General features: G+C 39.3%; 1 protein-coding gene across 1 annotated transcript in view; it reads left to right on the forward strand.

Annotated features, from left to right (window-relative positions):
• Positions 1-21737, forward strand: part of LOC149309194 (mediator of RNA polymerase II transcription subunit 1-like) — a 32174-nt gene extending 10437 nt beyond the window's left edge. The window contains exons 4-17 of the mRNA XM_089531928.1: positions 825-879; positions 2479-2611; positions 2921-2949; positions 5745-5816; positions 6801-6875; positions 7350-7423; positions 7728-7817; positions 8662-8773; positions 9488-9612; positions 10677-10795; positions 12346-12547; positions 14311-14406; positions 14525-14630; positions 16455-21737. Coding sequence (XP_089388054.1) covers positions 825-879; positions 2479-2611; positions 2921-2949; positions 5745-5816; positions 6801-6875; positions 7350-7423; positions 7728-7817; positions 8662-8773; positions 9488-9612; positions 10677-10795; positions 12346-12547; positions 14311-14406; positions 14525-14630; positions 16455-19719 — 4553 coding nt within the window. The 3' untranslated portion in view covers positions 19720-21737. The remainder of the gene's footprint in view (positions 1-824; positions 880-2478; positions 2612-2920; positions 2950-5744; positions 5817-6800; positions 6876-7349; positions 7424-7727; positions 7818-8661; positions 8774-9487; positions 9613-10676; positions 10796-12345; positions 12548-14310; positions 14407-14524; positions 14631-16454) is intronic.
• The last annotated feature ends 474 nt before the right edge of the window (positions 21738-22211 follow it).

Consider the following 22211-nt stretch of genomic DNA (forward strand, 5'->3'; position numbering starts at 1 on the left):
TTTAATTTATATCTCACTTTTCACGTAAGTTAAACACACATTGCAGCTAAAACAATACATAATACAAAAGTTTAAAAACCATTTAATAGACCATATTGTTAAAAATTATTTAAACATTAAAAGCCTTAAAGATATATGTAAAAATTAAAAGATGGAAGACAAGCACATTCTGATAAGAACTGTTGTACACAACGAGTTAAAAGTTGAAAGCTTATCAAATTGGTTTGCTAGAGAGCAGCAGAGGAAGACAGTAGAGCCTCTCAGTAGAGGACATTTCATAATTGGAAGCAGCCACTGAGAAGGCTCTCCTGTGTCCTCCCAAGACACAATTGTAACAGTCATGGAATCAAGAGGAACCTCTTCCCAAAGATCTTAAACCTTGGGTAGATTCATATAAGGAGATGTGGTCTCATTAAGACTCCCAATTAAAACTGAGGAACTAGGATTTAAGTTTTCCTTCATAGTCTTTTCGGTGTTAAATTATATCACTACTTCTTAGCCCTTTTCTGCATGATTAGAACAGATCAATGTACAAAAACATAGTTGGCCCTCAGCAGTTTGAAACAGTAAAATGAAAACAGAATTCAGTTTGAAACAGTACACAATTATGAATTAGTTTATAGAATCTACATTTAGCCCACTTTGTCCCAAGACTTCTGAATAACTCTTAGAAAGAGAATGGGAACATCAGTGTTGTTGAGTAGAAAACACTGGTGCTAATAGCTAAGGCCAAAAGCCAGTCTACATACTAATTTGGGTATAAAAATTACATTTAAATTAACTTGTATCTGTACAAAGATTTAAATTAACTGTCTTCCTCTTAGTGACATCTCTGCCTGCCATGACAGATCGCTTGGAATCCATTGCTCGACAAAATGGGTGAGTCTTTGCCTGTTCCATTAGAGGTATTTCCCATTTAATTTGCCAGAATCATGCTAGTCTCGCTGGTAGTTTCATTTGCTGCAAGAGACATACCAATCTGCCTGTAAGTATTCAAGTTCCAGTTCAAATCAGATAAATAAAAATACATATTACACAGAAGAATCTCAAGATACCAGCCTTGGAAGCAGTCTTGCTTCCATTGTAGGTGATATACAGTGATCTGGATTGTATGAATTGATCTTGCTTGCAGTGGTCCTTTTAAGTCTTAAATGGCAAATCAAATTAGTGATGTGAAAGGGGAAATTTATTTTGAAACATCACTGTGAAAGATATTGAATTAATTTCCTTAACTCTTATTGAGATCATCCAGAGAGGCCCTTCTCTCTGTCCCACCATGCTCTCAGGAACAAGAGAGAAGTCCTCAGTGGTTGCTCCCAAGGGTTGGAACTCCCTTCCTAGGGAGGCAAGGATGGCTCCATCCCTGCTATCCTTCCAGCAGCAGGTGAAGGCATTCTTGTGTGGTCAGGGCTTTGCAAATCGATAAGGTCTAGGAATGTTGTGCTACTTAAAAAAAATTAAGGTTTGTATTGTAATATTCGATTATAACTTGTAACTGTTTTAACCTTTAAAATGGTTTAATTGTATTTAACATTTTATATTTTTACATTTTAATATTGTACTGTTTTTAAATTGTATTGTTTTAAATCTGCTGTTCGCTGCCTTGAGTCCCTATTTTGGCAGAAAGACAGGATATAAGAAGATGATGATGATGTGCAATAGTTCTTAACCAGTCATTGCTATTTCAGATTCGAGAATGAAGATAGGCTTCCTAGTTCCATAACAGATATTTTCTAAGATAGCATAGATCTATTTTACTAGTACATTTGAGATAATATCCCCTACAACCAGCCACATTTTTGTACATTTTTGTAATTTTTTATGCTTGTGTAGAGTTAGTAAAAGGCAAAGCTTTTATAGCAGCTTGTACTAATAAATTGTTTGAATTCACATGGGAATCAGAAATTCTATTTTATTTCTATTTTATTTATCAAGAAAGGACTGGGATGAAGAGTGGAAAGAGTTGACAGAATAATCTGCTGAATATTGTTTTTAATTACAAGAGGAGAAAGCAGTAAGGCTAATGTAAAGCACAATTGTTTGAAGCTGCATTGCCACTATTTCCCATTGAAAACAACAGAACAACATGACTTCTTTATTGCTGATTATAATGGGAACTAATATCAATATGAATTCATCCCATTGTTGTCAGTATTTGGTCTCTGGGGGTGTGCACATGTGTCTTTAATTCTTCACTCAACATATGGCAAGCCGATGAATTTCATAGTGTTTTCTTAGGAAGGGAGTAATCAGAGTTCGTTTGCCATTGCCTTTCTTGGAAATACAGCCAGCAGCATCTGGTATTCCTGGCTGTCTCTCATCCAAGTACTAAACAGGGCTGATGCTACTTAGCTTCCTAGATCAGATAGGATCTGATGCCTTCAGTGTATTTAGGAGCACCTGATAATTAACTTAAATATCACTGGTATTTGATAATATTTTCCAAATTTGAGTGTCTTTTTCTTCCCTCTGTTTAAGCCTTGGATCTCATCTTAGTGCAAATGGCACAGAATGTTATATAACATCAGATATGTTCTATGTGGAAGTTCATTTGGATCTTACTGGACAACTATGTGATGTCAAGGTAGCACATCATGGGGAAAATCCTGTGGTAAGTAGAACACAAGATATACTACCTTGCCCAATTAGATCTCTACTTTTGATTGTATTTTCTCTGGACTTGTGTTTCCTCATTGTTTGTTCAAGTAGATCCAGACACTGGGAGATTTTTTTTCCAACCTTGGGAGGGAGTTAGTCCTTTGTCCATCTGCTATACAGCCAAGACATCCCATCAGGCTCTATGGGGAGATACTTGGCTTCAGAGGAGTAGTTCTGTCTAAATGAAGATGTCGTCCACTGTTGTTATGTGCATCTTAAGGATGTGCCAATTTTAAGATACATATCCTTTTTTTCTTGGCAGAGTTGTCCAGAACTGGTGCAGCATTTAAGGCGAGTACTATAAACATTTCATTGCTGACAATCCCTCTTTCCCATATTAGGTTCCAATGGTGTTGTATGGCTATTGGTAATTTTTTAGCTTTTGGTAAAAATTTCTCCTACAAAGGAGGAAAAATGACTGGTTCTTCTGATTCATTCCAGTAAGCAGGAATGTGTAAATATAGCTCTTGTATGTTTACATACTGGCTTTTTAATTTATTTTGGATTTTTTTGGTTACCTTAAATGCTGTCTGGAATATTAAAGTCCATATCTACTTTGTATCACTATGCCTTTCAGCATTGGAATTACAAAGAACTAAAGACTGCAGAGGGGCTCCAGTGGGGCTTAGATTTTAAGTCGAAAACAAATAGAGTTGGTTGCTAATAATAATAATAATAATAATAATAATATTTATTGCCCACCCAATCACAAGGAATCTGGGTGGGTTACATCAATAAAAATACATAGAGAATAAAATAAAATAAGAAAAAACAGAGCAACATAAGTCACAGTAATTGACAGTTAGGCCTGATGGAGTTGGGCCTGTCTTTTTCACTCCCTTCCAGGCCTGATGATGACATTTGGCATAGAAGGAGGGGTCTTCTTCTTGAGGCTAGCTAGCTCTAAAGGAGTTTGGCCTGCCTTTTCATTCCCTCCCAGGCCGGATGATGACAACTGGCATGGAGGGAGGGCTCTTCTTCTTGAGGGAAGAAATTAATTTTAATTAATTTTAATTTAATTCTTCTTATTAAATTTAAGAGAAGAATTAGTGGACAAAGCGACGTAAGTCACAGTAAATGGGGAGAGCAACTAGGTAGGGAAGGCCTGCCGGAAGAGATCTGTCTTAAGAGCCTTCTTAAAGGCTGTAAGAATAGAAATGTGGTGGATCTCCTTTGGCAGGTCATTCCAAAGGTTCAGCGCAGCAGTGGAGAAGGCCCTCTGGGTAACTGAGGTTAGTCTAGATTTTTTCAACTGAAGTAGAGTCTTCTCCAAGGACCTTAGTGTGCAGGACAGTTAGTATGGAAGAAGGTGTTCTCTTAAGTATTTATGATCTGGGCATACACAATGTTTTTAAAATAAGACATTTTAAACAGAAGACTATCAAACAGATTTATTCCACTTCTTTGTCCTTTGATTCTCAGCAGTTTTGTTTTCCTTAGATACTCTACTATTCCAAAAGTAATGCTTTAAATTTGTTAATTCTCATTTCTTCTCTGTACACTTCTGATAGGTAACAAGTGTTGTCAGTCGTTTGTTGGCTCATTGTTCTGGAGTACTATACAATCAGCTGAAATCTTCTCTCACATGAATGAATAGTACACTTAGTCACACATCCTACTCTCATTAACCAGGTTCACAGATAGTGGCAAATCATGATTTGGTGTTATATGAACAAGCCTTGTACTCCTGCCTTTTCTCTTCAATCTGTACGTTCCAACTCAAAGTGAGTGAGTTGTTCTACAGCAGCACAAACCACAGTTACAACTAAACTATCATACTACCATTTGTATTGTATTCACCCTCCAGATTAGGATTGTAAACTGGCTTCATGCATTTGCATGATTTGGAAACCAAACTCACATGGTGGTATGCCAATAGTTTATATACACCCCTTTCTGTCAAAAAGGCACTGAGGACACCAAATAATAATATAATGTACATTAAAATAATCTCAATGAAAACACAGTGTACAAGCAAATTATTAAAAACACAATAGCAAAAGGCCTAACTAAAATGCAACTGGTTAGATTTGCTTCAGCCCAAAACCAGTTTATATTCCAAAGGCCTGCCAGAATAAAAATGTGTCTGCCTATAGCAAAAGGACAACAGAGAATGAATTAAACTGACTTTCATTGGCAGGGAGTTCAGAGTTTGGAAGAAGATGCTCTCATATGTTCCTGTTGAAGAGGTGTTCACTAGGGGCAGCATTAGAAGAAAGTGATCTGAAATCTTAAAACCTAGACAAACTCACATGGTAGAATAGTATTTCAGATACCTTCTCCCAAGTCTTATCAATCATAACCAGTGTTTTGAATTGTGCTAAGAAGTAGATGATTGGTCATTTGTAACATGCAAATTGCATGCCCACTGAGTAGAGCCCTTGCCTTACACGGGGATCCGTTCAGTACCCCTCTGCGTAAGGCAGATAGCACGTATACTTGAGCCCCATTGGAAATAATGGGGCTTGAGCATGATGCGCAGTGTGCACACCACAAGCATGCACACCGTTAAAACTTTCATTGCACAGTTTTCAGCATGATGCGGGCACACTGTATTTTTCAAAGGCATTCCCATTCAGAGTGTGTTACCATAGTCAAGATAGGATGTTGCTATATCATATAATAAATAAGTATGTGTTACCACAGCTAGAGTAGACATCTCTAAGAACAGTTACAGTTAGTGCAGTACTGTACTGTCATCTGTGCAAATGGAGCACTGAACATCTAGATTGAGGGCTGAATCTAGGCATATGCTCCAACTGTTAGCCTGATTCTTCAGGGAGGACATAATCCTATGCAGCATGGTGATTCCCTGTTCATTGAATTGCCCTTCAACTAGGCAAGAGGCATCTCTGTCTTGTCTTGATTAAACATAAATGTGCACACCCATAATAATAGAGTTACACCATAAAAAACTGGACCCACAATTTTGAAAAATATCTCCACATCCTATTCCTGGCAGAAGCCTCAGAAGGATGCCATGGCTGATGATACCAGAAGCCACAAGTGCATCCAGTTAGAATATTTTAATCATGTGTGGTTCCTTTGGATTCTCTGGAACTTAACTTACTTTTCTTTCCTTACAGAGAAAGAAATTTTGATGAATTTTCTAAGCATCTTAAAGGTCTTGTGAATCTGTATAAACTGCCAGGTGACAAGTAAGCATTTAATTTCATAATTTCTGTGATATGGAAACTTCCTGCAACTTGGCCAAATATTTATAATATCTTGTGTGCACTATTCATCTGAATGCACACCTGCTCCTATACTTACTGTCTACTTCACTCATTTTTTTCTCCAACATTGCCACTATGCTTCCTGGTCATCTCAGGGAGTGGAAGCCAACAGCCAGTACTAAAAGTATAAAGTACATATGAGGGCTAATACCAGTTTTTTAAAAATGGGAGATGAACAGAATTCTGCAAACATGGCTGGATCCTATCTTCTGTTTTTTAGGTGATTTTTAAACTGAAGTTTTGCAGTTAGTGGTAGAGCAATTTGTAATAGGGAAAGATGATTGCAGTGAACTATAAAAAGTGCTGATTGGAGTCTTAATGTTATAGTCTCTGGTTCACCTAGTGTGGAGATGTTGAGGTCGCAGCATGGTGTAGTATCCCCAGAGACCATGTTGGCTTTTGCTAGAGCATTTCACTGGAAAGTGCTTCTTCCCTCTGTATGAAATATAAGCAGAGCTTCACTGGAAATGCATTTAATAAAGCACTGACTTCCAGTCAGAAATATTTTGGAGTGATGAAAGATGGCTCCCTATATGCTGCTCTTCCTTCCATGTTTTCCTCCAAGTATAAATGGAGATCACATTTGGAGAGCGTGACAGTGATAAAAGAAGCAGATCCAGCGTTATGCTAATTTATTTTATCTTCTTAATATGGGATCTTTTAGTAGGAAAAAGGTGTAGGCAATTTGAGCTTTCAGTTGAATCTTTGGCATGTCAGCAAACTTGATAAGCTGGAAGAGGTCTCTTCCTTAGATCTTGGAAGTCTACTGACAGTCGTATAGTATTTGTGTTCATTAACAGTGCAATCCTGTACATAACTGCCATTGAGTTCAGTAGAATTTACTCCCAAGACACTGTTTTAAATGTTCTTTATCCATTTTAAACAAATCTTTTTTTTCCCCTTCAGCAAACTGAAAACTAAAATGTATTTGGCTCTTCAATCCTTGGAACTTGATCTTACAAAGATGGCAGGAATGTACTGGTAAGAGCATTTTGCCACATTGAGGTCAGCTGTAATATAATCAAGAAAATGAAAGATTAGGTTTGGAAGGAGCAAAATTCCTCTGAAACATAGATTCACTAGACATCCTTGCATGCGTTGCAACCCATTTCATTACATACATACTTTCTTCAAGCACCATAGTCCACAGAAATGCATGCCTTTAATATGTCATGGGACTCTTCTTTGTTTCTGCTGCAGCAAAATATCACTGCTCCCCATGGCATTTCCATGAAGAAAAAGTGCTTACCCCTTTGTAGAGTTTTGGCTGCAGTCCTATACATATCTGGAAGTAAATTCCATATAGTATAATAGGACTGACTTCTGAGTAAATATGTTTAGGATTGGGCATCATAGTTTTCAGTTTAGCATGTAACTTGTCCAGTGAAACAAGATCTTAAAAGATTGACAATATCAGTTCTGTCCCAATATGTTTCTGATTATGTCCGCTTGTAGGCAAGCCACCAACGCAAGCCCTTTGGACAAGATTCTGCATGGCAGTGTGGGCTATCTTACCCCAAGGAGTGGAGGTAAGAGACCATTTTATTCTAAAGAAGATGGATGGCGGAAATAAAGGTAGATTCTCTGTTTCCACTTAGCAGTAGTGCTAATGTTTTTTGAGAAATAACTTGTGAAATGATTGATGCATGGGAAATAATCTGTCCAATCCTCATTCCCATACTAGTCCCTTATTTAGATTAGCAGTGTAGTTTAGAATGTAGTTTGCCATAAGCAAAGAGAAGCTACACCTTGATTTCACTTGGTGTTCTGGGGAAAAAAGTTCTTAACAGTTGCCTGGCTTTGTTTTATTACATTTTCAATTTCCTGTTCCAGGACACCTGATGAATCTGAAGTATTATGTTTCACCATATGATTTGATTGAAGATGGTACTGGAGCACCTGTAATTCTGAATGAAGGCAGTGGTATGCACTCTTTATCAGATATTTCTAGCCATAGCTTGTGTTTCTAAAAGTGCACTCTGAACATGCTGTGTATTGCTACAAAGTTTTGCTGTGATCCCTGGGCTCAGTAACATGTCTGTAATATTAATGAGCAAGTGAACACTATATTTGCACATAACAGTATACTCTTTTTAAAAAAAACAACAACAGCAGAGCTAGGAGTAAGAAACTTGTAGTTGCTTCCCTCTGGCTTTCTAATTAATATTGAAACTACTGCATTTTGGGCCAGTAGTGTCCTAAACATCCACTCTAACTGCTTATGTTGAGGCAAAATTTTCAGTGGATCTGCCTATATTCACCTTGCACATTAATCCCAAGCCATGAATTTGACAATTTGCTTGGGGTAAACAGTAATGGCTAAGCACCATTTTAAACCGACTTGTTCCCCTTATGATCACATCATCTTGCTTGTCAGTCCATTCATTTTCTCCCTCTTAAGTGCTAACTATCACAACTTGCAGCTGTTTCAAACTAGGGAAATGCAGTTGAAGGGTGTTGAACATTCTCTTTTAATTTAAGGCTTTGAAGTATTTGCAAAATATTTGTAACAAAGTATTTGTTTTGCAAGCTGAGAAACAATGAAGGTGGCTCTATTTGGCTTAGTTTTCTCTACTCTAATAAGTGGGAGACATAGCTCATGTAAGTGGGAGACATAGCTCATGTCCTTCATTGAAGCACAAACTTCATATATCCCTTTTCAGGATTGCAGACTGAACCAGTTGTGCAGTATCCAGTTTTTAACTCTTTGCAGTATAGTGTGTGTTTTAATCTTGAGGTGTTTTAACAGTTTTGACTTTTTTTTTAGTTCCTCGATACTTGGGCATGAATGTATGTGTTACAATTGAAGGAACGTTGACAATGAACAAGCTTCCAATTGCTCCTCTGATTATGGGGTCTCATCCTGTGGACAACAAAGGGTAAGAAAAAAGCACCATTTATACGTTTATAAGAGCTTGTGTTATTGATATTGTGTTAATGTGATGAATTAAAACAATTTTTTAAGGTTATCAGAGGTGAACAAATCACAGAATCATTCTCTTCTTCATAGTAGGTTTCCTCAGCTTCCTACCTGCCATTTTCCCCGTTAAGTAATATTTTGATATGTAGGTGAGAGTAGACTGAACCAACAGAAGCTGAATTCCTTAATTCAGAACAACTCTGCAAAAGAGAAAAATATCTAAGGACCACTAAATCAGTGTGGCTCAAATGCAAGGATGTGCTTGCAATCTTGGTTTAAATAAGACTTATCCCTACTATTATGTTGGATTGTATTCACAATTTTTGAAGAAATCATGTTATCTATGCTGTATTTTGGTTTAATTAGAATTTACAATCAATATGTTTAATCAGTATAATTAGAATTTACAGGAACAGATTTCTGTAGATGCATCACAAATCACAGACTTCATTAATTTATTATAAAAATTAGTATCACACTTTTCTAGCCAAAAGAGCATTCTTAGTTCACAATAACAGGACAGCATAAATACGTTGGTCATATCAGCCTTCCTGAAGTTAAAAGATCACAGAATTTCACAACATCACTTAAGAAAGAACTTCCGTGATTATCTAGAATTCTAAATGCTTTGGTGGGATTATAAATACAATACTATTAATCCTTTCTCTTTTAGGACACCCTCCTTCTCCTCAATCACTAGTGCTAATAGTGTTGATTTGCCAGCATGCTTCTTCTTGAAATTTCCAAGGCCTATTCCAGTATCTCGAGGTTTCATTCAGAAGCTTCAGAACTGCACAGGTAGGTCATGATTTCGAGTAAGAGTTTTTCTATTAGCAGTAATGTATTTAGTGCCACACCTTGATGCCAGGAGGGCAGCAGTCAATGCATTTTTTTTATATATATATATATATATATATATATATATATTGTTGAACTAAACAGTGTTTTTCGGTTTTTACATAACTAAGACTGTATTTCTTATTTATTTGTAATTTCCATAATGAAGGAAGGTGTGTGCCCCTCTCTGTTTTCCTCCTATACTTTTTGTGGCCAGCTAAAAGCTAATTTTGCTAGTGTTTTGTCAAGTTGCAATTCTTTCTTCTTGTATTTAATAAAAGCCAAGCATTTGAATTTAGTGTAATCATGCAGCCTTCCAGATGTTTTGAGACTACCATTCCCATCCTTCCTCACTGTCAACTATACTGGATAGGGCTGCTGTTGAGTCCCAACAACAGCTGGAGGTTTCGATGATTCCCACCTCTGCTCTAAATCTCTCAAGACTTAGGTGATATAGAGCAGGTAAATGTGAGAAAGTCTGATTGGTGAGGGAGAAATATGTGGGCTTTCTCAGTATGCAGCTAGGCTTACTCACAGCCATTTCACCTTTAATATTTCCCATTCATTCTTAGAAAGGTCCTGGCAGGGATATCTTGTTAAAATATATGTTCAGTGGAATAAGAGGTACATAAGGAAGTATTTGAGTCAGTGAGCCTGAACCTTGCACCTTCTGGTGTAAATCTGTGGGGAAACTAGGAGCTTAAACCTATGTTCTCCGTGAGATTATACAGATTTGTGTTAGCAGTAATAAATCAGTAATTCCATAGTCCTTGGCGTCCTCTTTGCTGAAAAGGAAGGAATGTGCATATGTGTTAAAGATAAGTAATGTCTGAATACTTACAATAATTCCACACAGTAATAAACTTCTCCCATATGGTGAAATTGTCAGTTTACACTAAAAACTATTGTAACTAATACTTTAACATTTAATGTGTGGTAACTGTTTTCTATTTTTACATGAGGACATGGGTCAGAAGTGATGCTCATGATTTGTCTTTATCTTTCCTCCCTCTCACAATCCTCAGGCATACCATTGTTTGACACCCCTCCCACATATGTCCCCTTATATGAGCTGATTACTCAGTTTGAGCTCTCGAAGGAAGACAATGCTGGACCATTGAATCACAATATGCGCTTCTATGCAGTAAGTTTTCAAGTGGAAAATGAGAACAGAGGAATCTCTTTTATGTCTTGTTTTTCTAGTTATGATTAATCCCTTAGCTAAATCCTGTCCTCTTCCAGAAAGGTTAGGATTTAGCTGTAGAAAAATCCATTTTCTGTGATCAAAATAATCTAAACTCCACATCAGTACAAACTGAGAACATAGCTTCAGGAACTTCAGGAGATAACAAAGAACTGAAAAAAACCTTCACAGGCTGGGGTGGGGGCACAGCAGGGCTGCTGCTGCTCAGGGCTTCAGCTTTCCTTGAACAGGAGTGGTTTGGGGCTCTCAAATGTTGCTTTTTTTTCTTTTCCATCTTATGAAACTTTCTGCTATTGTGCTATAATGTGTCTAACCTGAATACCTCATTGTTAGATAGTAAAAGAAGTGTGTTGTGGGGGATGGAGTATCTAACCTTGTAGTATGTGCCCCAGTGATCCCAAGTTTTCTTCAAGGAAACTATAAATGATTCCTTCTCTCTTCATAATCTTGCCTTTTTTTTATATTTCATGTTCATTCCATGATTGAGTTGCCCTGAACCACAGACTTTATCTGAAATCTTATAGCCATACTATACCTACTTAAATCTCATCATCTCAGCTCTATAGAATTGTTTTGTTATTTACAAAAGTAACAATTTTTCTGTCATCTGGATGAGTTATGTCGTAATTTTTTTCTTCACCCTATGGCAGTTATAAAAGCTGCTTGCTTGAAAACATTGGAGAAATCTTGGATTAGGCATATTTCTGCTTGGGCATCAGTGAGCTCCTCTCTTTCTGGAGTTTAATGTGACACTGGAACCTGATTTTTCAGGCAGTAATAAGATTTATTCTAGTATTTTTTTCCTGTTTGACTTCAGTGTTGTGTTGGTCCTGCAAGCTACAGGGACATCTTTAATATTTATTTATTTATAATATATAACATTAACTATTCTATGCAAATCAATGCTTTCTTTTTTGGTTGGCTTTGGTTCTCCTGCAAACTCTTAAACAAGTGTTTTTGCCTTCAGCTAATTCCATGTGTTACGCCTATTATCTGAAATGTCCCTCAAACACATAGAAAACTTTTTCATTGTTGCCTTTTCCTTCCAGGCTGATAGGCACCTAGTTCTAGTTTTCCTATTAAAAAATAATGTTGATAAGCCCATTTCCCCTCCTCAAGGGTGGGTTTGATGTAATAGGACCTAGACCTAATAAAATGAGGAAAATACTTGGCTTGGTCGTGCAAACCCACTGAGTAACCTTGGACAAGTCATACTCAGAAGATGGCAATGGCAAACTCCCGCTGAAGAAACTTGCCAAGAAAACCCCATGATAGAGTTACCATCAGTCGGAAAAGACTTGAAGGCACACAGCAACAACACACCTGTTCCCCAAAACCCATATAATTAATAAAGGAGAATTTTAAAAGTAGGAAAAATAGCTTTTTATTCCTTCAAAAGTAGTGATTTAATTTGCATTTCTTGTCTGTATATGTTTGTGTAGCATTCATCCATATTTTACTAATAGTGAGATTGTTTTTTCCCCTATCAGGCTCTGCCAGGACAGCAACACTGCTACTTCCTCAACAAAGATGCCCCTTTACCAGATGGCCGGAGCCTTCAAGGAACTCTCCTGAGCAAAATTGCTTTCCACCATCCTAGTCGAGTTCCTCTCATCCTCAATATGATCAGGCATCAGGTAGCCTACAACACACTGATAGGCAGCTGTGTCAAGCGAACAGTCTTAAAAGAAGGTGAGTTCAGTCTACAAGGCATTTTTTGGATTCTTTCTGTGGACCTCAATGATGAGTGTTGTTTAGACTGAGGCAAGAAGCATGCAGCCTTCTAGTTGTACTACCACCAGCCCTAATCAGTATAGTCAATGCTGGGAGTTGCAATTCAGCAGCATCTGGAGGACTGTACGATTCTCACCTGTGATGCAGACAGTTGTTACCAGTTGTTTACCAGATAAGCAAAAGGTGAGAAATAGAAACTGTGATATAATTAAGCCAACGTTTATTTGTTGCATCTCCCTTTCTGACAGTCATGAGTTGTTGAAGTAGATTCTTGGTGCTACTGTAGCCTTGAATGAAAGGGCTGAGGAATATGTAGCCCTGCAGATGCTGTTGAACACCCATTATACCTTGCCATTTGCTGTGCTGACTATCCTAGGTGGGGGGGGGCATATATTCCCCATCCTTGTTTGTGTCTAAGAATATATTCAATTCTATATGTGTCTGATGAAATGTGTACAGTCGCCCCTCCATTTTGAACACCACCATCACCCCCCGCAAAAACGGAAAATCACTGATATTAAAGCCCCATTGGCTTAAATGGTGGTGCACCCCTGTGGGCACCTCTGGGCATATGCCACGGGCACATGCCCTATTTTGTTCCCCTCATTTTATTTTATTAAAAGCAAATAAAACCCAAATTAAACCACATGCATCTTTGTCATGCCGCTGTCCCATTTTTCCTTAGTGCAAAGGGTAGCATGTGCAGGGTTCTCTCATGTTATCCTCAAAGCATCTCTGGGGTGGGTATAGTTGAATGACTTTCTTGTCTGTTAAATTTACTGAGTTTGAGCTTTGAGTTTGCACAGCTCACATTCATGTCATTCATTGTGCCACAGATTTATTAATGTGTGGCTCAGTGTGAAAAAAAGTTATCTGGGTGCTAGATGGTTGTTAATTCCAGTTCAAGTGGAGGAATAACCAAGATGTGGTACTTCTTCAGATTTAGCTCCTTAATATATCTGTGCAGGTTTGACTTCAGGAATAAAAAGTGACATGTCTCTGTACAAACAATACCATAGATTTGGTGCAAAGAGCAGACTAAGACCTGACTGGGCACTTTGTTCTAATCACCATGAGAATATTGTTTGAATTGTATCTAAGAGCAGTTGAGATGTAGTGGGGGGTGGGCGAGGCAAGGAGAACAAAAGGTGAAGACATTAAAAATAAATGATAAATAAGCAAACAGGAAGATTCAAATTAGGGTTCTCAGATTTCATTATCTAGTGCCCCCAGAGCATCAAAGATTTTTAAAAATTATTTATCTATTTAAGGGATTTATATCCTGCCTTTCTCCCAAAATGGGATAATGTTTTGTAAGCTTGTGTATATTGAGACAACTAAATAAATGAGTTGACTGAATTTCAGGCATGTTCCATAGAGAGGACTAGGCAGATCCATAGGAAGAAGAAAGGTGTTATGTGTACACATGGTATACAGGATAATTCAGAAAGAATAGTGCAAAACCGAGTCGGAACAGCTTTAATTTTGAACAGTTTTTTATCATCATTTATTTGTAAATTTTTCAGGGAAAAACATTTCTATAAAACTTAATTATATACATATTTATTCAAAAGTCTCATTTAATTCACTAAGATCCAGTCATAGTGCTTAGATGTGTAGTAGTACAGTAATAATAATTTTTTAAAAAATCTGGTTTTTAAGCCCATACATGTCCATGTAATAGGTATTTGCTAAATTAGCTTATTCTTATGTATTTTCAGATTCTCCTGGCATTCTCCAATTTGAAGTCTGCCCTCTCTCTGACTCTTGTTTCAGTGTATCATTTCAGCACCCTGTAAATGACTCTTTGGTTTGTGGTGAGTTGCCTAGGCTTGAACAAGGGTTGTCAGAAAAAAAGATGGATGTAAAACTAAGGGTTGGATGGAGACATCCATTCTCAATTTAACACTCTTCTATGAATCCTCTATCTTTCAGTGGTAATGGATGTACAAGATTCTACCCATGTGAATTGCAAATTATACAAAGGGCTCTCAGATGCACTCATCTGCACAGATGACTTCATTGCTAAAGTTGTTCAAAGGTACGTCATGCTTCTTAAGCTAGAACAAAAGCTGATCTTCAGAAACTGTGGGTTAAATATAAACCCAATTATTCAGAAGTGTTCTTAAATGAAAGTTTGATGAAGGGAAAAGATCAGAGGTAATTTCTCTAATGATGATTTGTTCTACAATATTTGTTCATGTAAGGTGTACTGTTTCTTGCATTGTGTTTTTCATGGTGCCTGTAGGTTATAATAACAGAACAGCCTCTCCGTAATATAACCTGTGCCTCACTAAAGAAGAGCTGTATCTTGTGCTCTTATAGTAATGGAATGCTAAACTGGTTTTAACTAACTACTTCAAAGATTATATTCTATCATTTGACACCTCGTCTTCCAGCCAGGATCAGCTCAGATAATCTTTACTGTTTTTCAATAATCAGTCAGTAACCAATAATTCTTAGTTAGGTTTATGGTACAGTCTGCCCTCCTAATCGGCAGACTTGCCATCTGCGGATTTGACCATCTGTAGATGTCAAGCTCATGTTTTCTTTAATGGTAGCTCATGCATGCGCCGCACCACCATTAGTATTAAAGGGGGAGGAGGAAGCAGAGGCCTCCTGCCACCAGCCGCAGGTGTGAGCAGCAAGGAGAGCTTCAGGTGGCCAGGGCGGAGCTGGCTTAGCCAGCCAGGTGGGAGGGAGGGAGGGAGGACAGATGATGGCATTGGGGACAATGTCACTTAAGCATCTGCGGATTTTGGTATCTGCAGGGGGGGGTCAGAACGGATCCCCATGGATACCGAGGGCCAACTGTATTCCTAGAAATGGATCAGGTTGCTGCATTTTGTGTATTCATATACTGATTGTCTGTCACTTCTTGCTCTACTACCTTTGAGAGTGTGCCTTGTTCTAAAAGATTTCTTGTAAGTCAAACTATATGGAAAATAATTGTTTTCAAGTTTGCACTTTCACACCAATGGAGGCAGACTCACTTTCCTCCTTTAAATCAGTTTTCTGGAGTCTGAGCCTGCTGTTTGACCATGGATGGGAAATATAATTGTTTCCCTTCAACAGATATCATTTCTGTGTAGGACAAAATGTGTGTAGTGTAAGTGCACTGTTCTGTGGACAATGCATGCATTTTATATTTTGCTGCTTGCAGTTGCCTATGACTGCCCAGTACCTGTGCACACTGTGAAAAAATGTGTGTTTTCCCCCTGTCGTTGGGGTGTATATATGCATTATACACATTTTTACTTAGACTGAAATTATGCCTGTTAAAAGTGTGTGATCTATAAATTAGAGAAATGAGATTACAAAGAATAAATTGTTCAAATCCATGTGACTTTGAAATGATATAATTTAGTCTGAACTTTGAATTTGTGTTTCATTGGTGAAGAATATACCTATGAAAGGCAAAGATTACTGCCATGCATATATTCTGTACTTTATTTTCTCCCAATGTACATTGGATAAAATTTTCTGTAATATTTTATAATATTCCTTAGGCCATGTTCAGTTGTACATTTTTAATGTTATCAGACTCTTAATAGGCTTTAAATTTGTTCTGTTCCTTGAATGAAAAGAAGGGCAGCAGGAGCACATTCCAAAGAAGGAAGAAGTAGGAGGGAGGTGATAAAGTAGAGTGTCCTGCCTTTTTTCCCAGGAAACCAGTGTCACACCTTGAAAAGTGTACTCACTTTGACTGAATGTACAATAAGTATATATTATCCTTCATTCTTATGTTTGGAAAAGAGAGCTGTGTACATTTGTTCATGATGGGGGCATCTTTGAATATCTATTGAGAAATTACTACAGGCAAGGATGACATAAAACCAATTTTCCTACATGTTGTGTCTTACAGATGTATGTCAATTCCTGTGACCATGAGAGCCATTCGCAGAAAGGCAGAAACAATCCAAGCGGATACACCAGCCTTGTCCCTCATTGCTGAGACAGTTGAAGACATGGTTAAGAAGAACCTGCCCCCTGCCAGCAGCCCAGGTTATGGCATGACCACAGGCAACAACCCAATGAGTGGCACCACCACCCCAACCAGCACATTTCCTGGGGGGCCCATTTCCACCTTATTCACCATGAGCATGGGCATAAAAGAACGACATGATTCAGTGGGCCATGGGGAGGACTTCAGCAAAGTATCTCAGAACCCTATTCTTACAAGCTTGCTACAAATCACTGGCAATGTGGGCTCCAACATTGGCTCCAGTCCCACTCCTCCACACCACACACCTCCCCCTGTGTCATCTCCAGCAAGCAACACCAAGAACCACCCCATGCTTATGAACTTGCTGAAGGACAATCCAGCTCAAGATTTCTCAACTCTGTATGGAAGCAGTCCGCTTGAAAGACAGAACTCCTCTTCTGGCTCTCCTAGGATGGAAATGGGACCAGGGACCAACAAGCAAAAGAAGAAAAAATCACGTGTCCTAGTGGAGAAACCCAAACATCAAACTGAAGATGACTTCCAGAGAGAGCTGTTTTCCATGGATGTTGATTCACAGAACCCCATCTTTGATGTCAATATGACCACTGACACTTTAGATACTCCCCATATCACTCCAGCACCCAGTCAGTGCAGCACTCCACCAACAACCTATCCACAGTCCATGCCTCATGCCCAGCCCAGCATTCAGAGGATGGTCCGACTCTCCAGTTCAGATAGCATTGGTCCTGATGTTACAGATATTCTTTCTGATATAGCAGAGGAAGCGTCTAAGCTACCAAGCACCAGTGAAGACTGTCCTCCTATTGGAACACCAGTAAGAGACTCATCCAGTTCAGGGCATTCTCAAAGTGCCCTATTTGATCCTGATGTTTTTCAGTCAAACAACAGTGACAACCCATACACCGATCCAGCTGACTTGATTGCTGATGCTACTGTGAGCCCAAACAGCGACTCTTCAAATCAGTTTTTTCCTGATGGTGTTGATTTCAACCCTGACCTCCTGAACAGCCAGAGCCAGAGCGGTTTTGGAGAAGAGTATTTTGATGATAGCAGCCAGAGCGGAGATGCTGATGACTTCAAAGGTTTTGCACCACAAACGATAAGTACTCTGGGCGTTCAAGTGCTGGGGGGAGATGGAGGGGAGAGTAAGTTCAAGGCAAGTAGCCAGACGGACACAGTCGACTTTAGTATAATCACAGCTGCCAGCAAGGCTCTGGGAGCCTCTGATGTCATGGAGCATCATAGTGGAAGTCAGAGCCCCTTATTGAGCACAGGAGATTTGGGAAAGGAAAAATCACAGAAACGAGTCAAAGAGGGTAATGGATCTGGGAGTTCTTTAACAGGCCCTGGGCTAGATGGCAAGGGTGGAAAACGCAGCCGCACCCCATCCAGTGATGGGAAAAGTAAAGAAAAGGTCCAGAAGCGAAGGAAGGTGGAGCCAGAAGGCAAATCTCCCTCTCATAGTTCATCCACCAGGCCTTTCACCCCACCAACAAGCACAGGTGGTTCAAAATCTCCTGGAAGTTCAGGCAGGTCTCAAACACCCCCTGGGGTAGCCACTCCTCCCATCCCCAAAATCACTATCCAGATTCCCAAGGGAACAGTGACTGTTGGCAAACCCTCCCATGGGCAGTACACAAGCAGCGGCTCAGTCTCTTCTTTGAGCAGCAAAAGTCATCACAGTCATTCCTCCTCCTCCTCGTCCTCTTCCTCCTCATCCTCCTCCTCGTCTTCATCTTCCTCATCGACCTCCGGCAAAATAAAGAGCAGCAAGTCGGATGGGTCTTCCGGGTCCAAGATGAGCAGCAGCCTCTACTCGGGCCAAGGCGGCTCTGGATCAGGTCAGTCCAAAAGCTCCACCCAATCAGTGGGCAAGCCCGGGTCCTCCCCCATCACAAAACATGGCCTGAGCAGCGGCTCTGGAGGTACCAAGATCAAACCTCAAGGGAAGCCTTCATCGCTTATGAACCCTTCCATGAGTAAACCAAACATTTCTCCTTCTCATTCTAGACCCTCGGGCGGTTCTGACAAGCTGGCCTCTCCGATGAAACCAGTTCCAGGTACTCCCCCCTCGTCTAAAGCAAAGTCCCCAATTAGTTCCGGTTCTGGAGGCTCGCACATGTCTGGGACAGGATCAAGCTCAAGCATGAAGTCCTCTTCAGGGATGGGATCCTCCAGTTCCATGTCCCAGAAGGCACCCCCTTCTTCAAATTCTTCAGCAGGATCTTCATCTTCCTTTTCATCTGGGGGTTCTTCCGTGTCCTCTCAGAATCAGCATGGGAGTTCCAAAGGCAAGTCCCCAAGCAGAAACAAAAAGCCGTCTTTAACTGCTGTCATTGACAAACTGAAACATGGTGTTGTCACTGGTGGCCCTGGTGGGGATGATTCCATGGATGGACAGATGGTCCAGGGTTCCAGTTCCTCGAGTCACTCCATGTCTTCAAAACACAACCTGACAGGAAGTGAATTGCAGGGGAAACGAGAAAGAAGTGACAAGGAGAAATCTAAAGTTTCTGTTTCAGGAGGGTCATCTGATTCTTCCAAGAAGACATCCGATTCAAAGAATGTTGGAAGCACTGGAGTGGCCAAGATAATAATCAGCAAACACGATGGTGGTTCTCCTAGCATTAAAGCCAAAGTCACCTTGCAAAAACCTGGGGAAGGAGGTGGAGATAGCTTAAGACCTCAGATGACCTCTTCCAAAAGCTATGGATCACCACTGATAAGTGGGTCTACTCCAAAGCACGAGCGCTGTTCTCCCAGCCACAGTAAGTCTCCTGCCTATACTCCCCAAAACATTGACAGTGAAAGTGAGTCGGGATCTTCTATAGCAGAGAAGTCCTATCAGAACAGCCCCAACTCTGATGATGGAATTAGGCCTCTTCCAGAATACAGTTCAGAAAAGCATAAGAAGCACAAAAAGGACAAGAAAAAAGTAAAAGACAAAGACCGGGACAGGGATCGTGACAAAGAAAGGGACAAAAAGAAAACTCACAGCATTAAGCCAGAAAGCTGGTCTAAATCTCCCATCTCTTCAGAGCAGTCTCTGTCTATGACAAGCAATGCCATTCTTACATCTGAAAGGCCATCCAGGCCCAGCCCTGATTTTTCGATTGGGGAGGAAGATGATGATCTAATGGATGTTGCCCTGCTAAGAAATTAAAAATAATTTGGTGGGGGGTGGGGGACAGAGAGGGTGTTTAATTTGGGAGTTTGGGGGTTTTAAATATATAAATATACATATATATGAGTGCATAGCACTCGGGTGAGTTAAATTTGGAAAAATTCCAAATTTGAAAATTGGGAAAGCTTCCTTAATGCAGAAATTTATTTTTCTAAGCTCTTAGAAGCTGAAATAGGTACACTTACATGCTTCCGGCTAATAGATTAAAACTCAAGCAGGTGCTTAAACCTTTTACCCATTTTAAGAGAATCAGATTCTTCTTTGAATGTTTTAAACCATTTCCATTTTGATTCATTAAAAAAAATATTTTTAACATTTAAGATTTAGCTTTCATTGGCTTTTATCCTTTTCCCACTGAAAATAATTTTTGGAATTGATTTAGTGCCTGACACCATCCCACTTCCCTAAGGTGCCAACCATCTTCCTTTACAAATTATAACTATAATAAACACTGTGTTCAACACCTAGCACCATTTGGGGACTGTCATCCAAACAGTGAAGTATTTTGATCTGAATGTGTTATACCTTTACAGTCATTTGATTTGGAACATTTTTCTTCATCCCTGTGAAAGTTTTGATCACTTTCATTGTATGTCTTCTTTCATGATGTCTTCTGTATTATAATTCAGTAGTAATTACTGCTGTATTCTTCAACTTGCAGAGAAGAGGAAAGAGTAGTTTTGGTCAGAGTTCAGTTGGTGTAATGTTATAGGTTTAAACAACTCTCGGAAGAGAATACTGTAAAAATAAATGGGAGTAGTTCTCTGTTGCCTCAGTAGATCCATTATGGGAGAACCACAGCAGCATTGTTATCTCATGTGCTTCTAAGACTCCCCTTTAGAATTTATTATCTTTCCTAAATCATGAGCAAAGACATCCTATAGCCCCTAATGCACTGTCTCTGAAGACTGTTGCCTCATGCCCAGATTCTAGAGAACAGAGCAGCTATTGATCACACAGAGCACAATGTGTGCACCAGAGTGCACCAAACTCAGGATTGACAATGTACAGCACTCATGATAGTTGACAATGCACCCTTAAATGTTTGCTCCTCGCAAAGTATTAGATTATATTTGCCCAACATAAATTCTCTGTAGTGACACACACACACACACAATCTGTGTTCTCCTAGATGTGTTGGAACTGCTACTATCACTATGCTAGCCTTCGGTGATGGGTTTTGTAGCCTAATACATCTAGTATGAACCAGATTGAGAAAATCTGCTACAATAGGTTGAGTATGCAAGGCACCTAAATTCTGCAATTTTCATGATTTGCATTCCTGTTTCCATTGTTTTCAGGGCAATGAGAAGAAAAAAAACTCAGAGCACATTACATTATTTTCTCACTGTAAGGGATTGGTTATGGTTATTCGAGACACAAAGGCCTACGAAACAAAGGTGCTTTAATTGTGATAGCCCTTACTATGAAGCCGGATCACAAGAGTAATTCTGTATCTACTTAGGTCACAGTAGGTAGTTGTCTATTTAATTGTCACAGTATTATTTTCACTTGGGAAAGTTGGGTTCTGAGAAACATAATGTGCATTTCATCAAATGGGAAGCTCATTGTTCAAGAGCCTTGAAAAGGCTTACTCTATCCCACCAGGAACATAATGGTATTTGCAGAATGAAGCACTTTTTATGGTAGTTGGTATCTTCTGTCATTCGCATGTACTTGTTGTGTTTTCAGGGTTGAAGGCTGTGAGAAGCAAGGGAATATAATGAGTCCCAAGTGTCTATTTTATCAAATACTACTCAAGGAGATACTGGTTCTTCAGCCTTGACCCTGTTAGAGCTTTGAAAGTGGTTTTGGTCCCAAAGTCAAACATCATTCAGAATTATTTCTGTTACACTTCCAAATGGGCAACTCTTGGTTTAATAGCAGGCTCTTTTAAGTGAGACAGAAATGTACTTCTTATGCATTGCACCAAATGTGCAGTTTCCAGTCACAGAGGCCTGTTACAGACTGCCAAAATAAAGCTGCTTCGGGTCTCTTTGGAGGTATGCTATTTAAATGATGCATGCATCCTAAGAATCTGGAAACTGCACCAAAGCTGCACTCCAGTGCTTAGAAATGGAGTGTGGCTTTGGTGCGACCTCCGGACTCTTAGGACCCATGCATCATTTAAATAGCATACCTCCAAAGAGACCCGAAGCAGCTTTATTTTGGCAGTCTGTAACAGGCCAGACATTTTGCTAAGCTGCTGTGTGGAATAAGAGGGTGAGCACAGGGCTTCTGTTCCCATATGTACAGAGTATCTAAGTATATCGGTATGGGGTAGTATCATTGCATCCTATAGGATCCAACTCTGCACTTATCAAAGTCAAATGTGTTCAGTACAACTGTGAATCCTGAAATCATCCCAATAAATTCAGAATAATTTTGAATATTATATGTTTTAGAAATGGAGAAAGGCATTCAAGTTTCCCCCATCAAAATTTGAATACTTGATAGTACCTTACAGGATT

This window comes from Sceloporus occidentalis, unplaced genomic scaffold (assembly GCF_023333645.1).
Source record: "Sceloporus occidentalis isolate IW3139 unplaced genomic scaffold, rSceOcc1.0.p SCAF_7, whole genome shotgun sequence".
NCBI classification, from domain to species: Eukaryota; Metazoa; Chordata; class Lepidosauria; order Squamata; family Phrynosomatidae; genus Sceloporus; species Sceloporus occidentalis.